Source organism: Alligator sinensis, unplaced genomic scaffold (genome assembly GCF_000455745.1).
Source record: "Alligator sinensis unplaced genomic scaffold, ASM45574v1 scaffold706_1, whole genome shotgun sequence".
Classification (NCBI taxonomy): Eukaryota; Metazoa; Chordata; order Crocodylia; family Alligatoridae; genus Alligator; species Alligator sinensis.
In genome coordinates, this window is record NW_005842683.1 from 784,340 (window position 1) to 786,699 (window position 2,360).

The window sequence follows — 2,360 nt, forward strand, 5'->3', positions numbered from 1 at the left end:
CTTTTCTCTTGGAGTCTGCCTCTTGTGTCCAGTGGTTAGGCTTAGAAATCCCCAATGGTCATCATGTTCCATTTGCATGACTTAATTACAGTGTGGAGGTACCAGGAGCCTTTCACAGATAATTGTACCTTCCTATTAGTGTAAATATTTAGAGGTAGATGTTTAGAATGTAATTTCCTTGACACGGACAACAAAATAAGATTGTACACAAGAGGAAATGAGACTACAGACCTCACCCTTTCTGATTTCAAAGTGCCTTGTACTGTTTGCTGTACTGCACTCTGTGCACCTTGGAGATATTACTGCTTTAATAGGATCCAGTGTACAAGCTCCCAGGGATGATCTTTTAAAATCTGAAGGAGAGAAATGAATTACCTTCCTGGGATCCAACAGAAAAAGGAGTTACTGATTTTAACAAATGGAGATTCTAAACTGGACAACCTCTTGGCTAGCACAGTCATATGAAGAAGGAAAGTGGGGAAAGAGGTAAGTGTCTGCTGGAGGCTTTTTATGTGCAGAGAGAAGTTGTCTCCAATCACCCAGAAAGACCTGACAGGCAGGGAGAGTGGACAGATCTGTGAATTCTTAGATAGCATTTATGGAAAACTGAGTCAGGCATGAGGCCTGTTTCCTCAATTTGCAGCACTTTGTCTACTCACCTGCTAGAGTGGCAGAACTTTAAGATGCCTAAAGACTACTTACAACTAGATTATATGTCTTAATGTGTGGGCAATCCAGTGGTGAAGAGATCCCAGAACCTCCTAAAATTAAATGTGTTACCAGGCCCCAAGACACTATTTCCCTTCTGCTTCTTCCCCATTTACAGGTGTGTAAGAGAGCGAGGCGAAGAAAGGAAGACAGTCTCAGTATGAGTGGATTGATTCCAACATCTGTGCTCTTGGAAGAGACCAGCATGGGTCCTGGGACTAGTTCTAATGATAATATGAAAGAGAGGGAGACATCATATGCTGTGCTGAAGTTCATGGAGAGTTTCTGTTTGATCAGCTCAGCATGTGGGATGGTAGGGAATGGAATTGTCATCTGGTTCCTTGGCTTCCGCATTAAGAGGAATGCCTTCAGCATCTACATCTTGAACTTGGCGGCTGCTGACTTTGGCTATCTTCTATGCATTGCAGTTGAAACAGTTCAATATTTAATGCAGTTTAATGTAGGAGTTCAGTTTGGAATAATCCTGTTTCTGGATCTTTTCATGTATGGGACTGGCTTGTACCTCCTGACAACCATCAGCATTGAGAGGTGTCTGTCTGTCCTCTTTCCAGTCTGGTTCCGATGCCACCGCCCAAAGCACTTGTCTTCCATTATGTCAGCCTTGCTGTGGGCCCTCTCCTTCCTAATTTGTGGACTTGGCTACATTTCCTGTAGTGTGAGTACGCTGCACAATTGTCAGCAAATACTCATAACTATTGGTGTGCTAGATTTCCTCATTTGCACCCCCCTTATGATTCTGTCTAGTCTGACCCTGTTCTTCAGGGTTTGTTGTAATTCTCACCACTTCAAAACAGGAAAGCTATTTACAGTGATACTTCTCACCATCCTTTTCTTTCTCATTTTTGCTGTTCCCCTGGGTGCCCTGATCTTGCTTGAATTTTTGAATTACAAATTTCTATATTCTCCTGAGATTGGTTTTGTACTGTCTTGTGTAAACAGCAGCCTTAACCCAATCATTTATTTCTTAGTTGGGAGCTACAGGGATCGCCGCTTCAGGGACACTCTGAAAGTTGCACTCCAGAAGGTCTTTGAGGAAAAGATAGACTGCAGAGGTGAACAGGAGACCACTGATGCAGATCCTGAAATGACAACAATATCCCATTGTAACCCTGATGCCACTGTATCAGTGTGACAATCTCTGTGGTATTTATTTGAATAGTACCATTGGTGTGCAGGGTCAGATTACAGATAACTGCCCCCCTTTACTTGTATATCCCTTACCTGCAAAGTTATTTGGGCTGCTTTTGAAGTCAACTGGGCAAGGTAGTAATAATCTGTCTAAATAAAATAATTTTGCTTCATTGTAGGCATTCTAGATTTTGTGTTGAAAGGTCAAATGCATCTTAGGCAAGAATAGGAACAACTATGTATATTTTGAATGAAAATGTAGGTTAGAAGAGATTTGACAACTACTGAGAAGCTCAATGGAACAGAATTGCAACTGCACACTGCTCAGATTCTGTCCTAAGTAAAGCAGCTGAAATGCAATTAGGAGGACCAAGCCCTCTCTTTATTAAATCAGTTGCCATATTCACTAGTGCATTACAATCCTTCAAACCTCAAATTTCTAAATGCTGTGATACTGAGTACAGGCCTTATTCCTTTGAACAATTAAGTTGCCATTGGACACC

General features: G+C 41.7%; 1 protein-coding gene across 1 annotated transcript; it reads left to right on the forward strand.

The window, feature by feature from the left end:
• The first annotated feature begins 868 nt into the window (after positions 1-868).
• On the forward strand, positions 869-1,861 carry LOC102379716 (mas-related G-protein coupled receptor member H-like). Its single transcript, XM_006033969.1, has one exon. The coding sequence runs from the start codon at positions 869-871 to the stop codon at positions 1,859-1,861; it is 993 nt and encodes a 330-aa protein (XP_006034031.1).
• Positions 1,862-2,360: the final 499 nt, after the last annotated feature.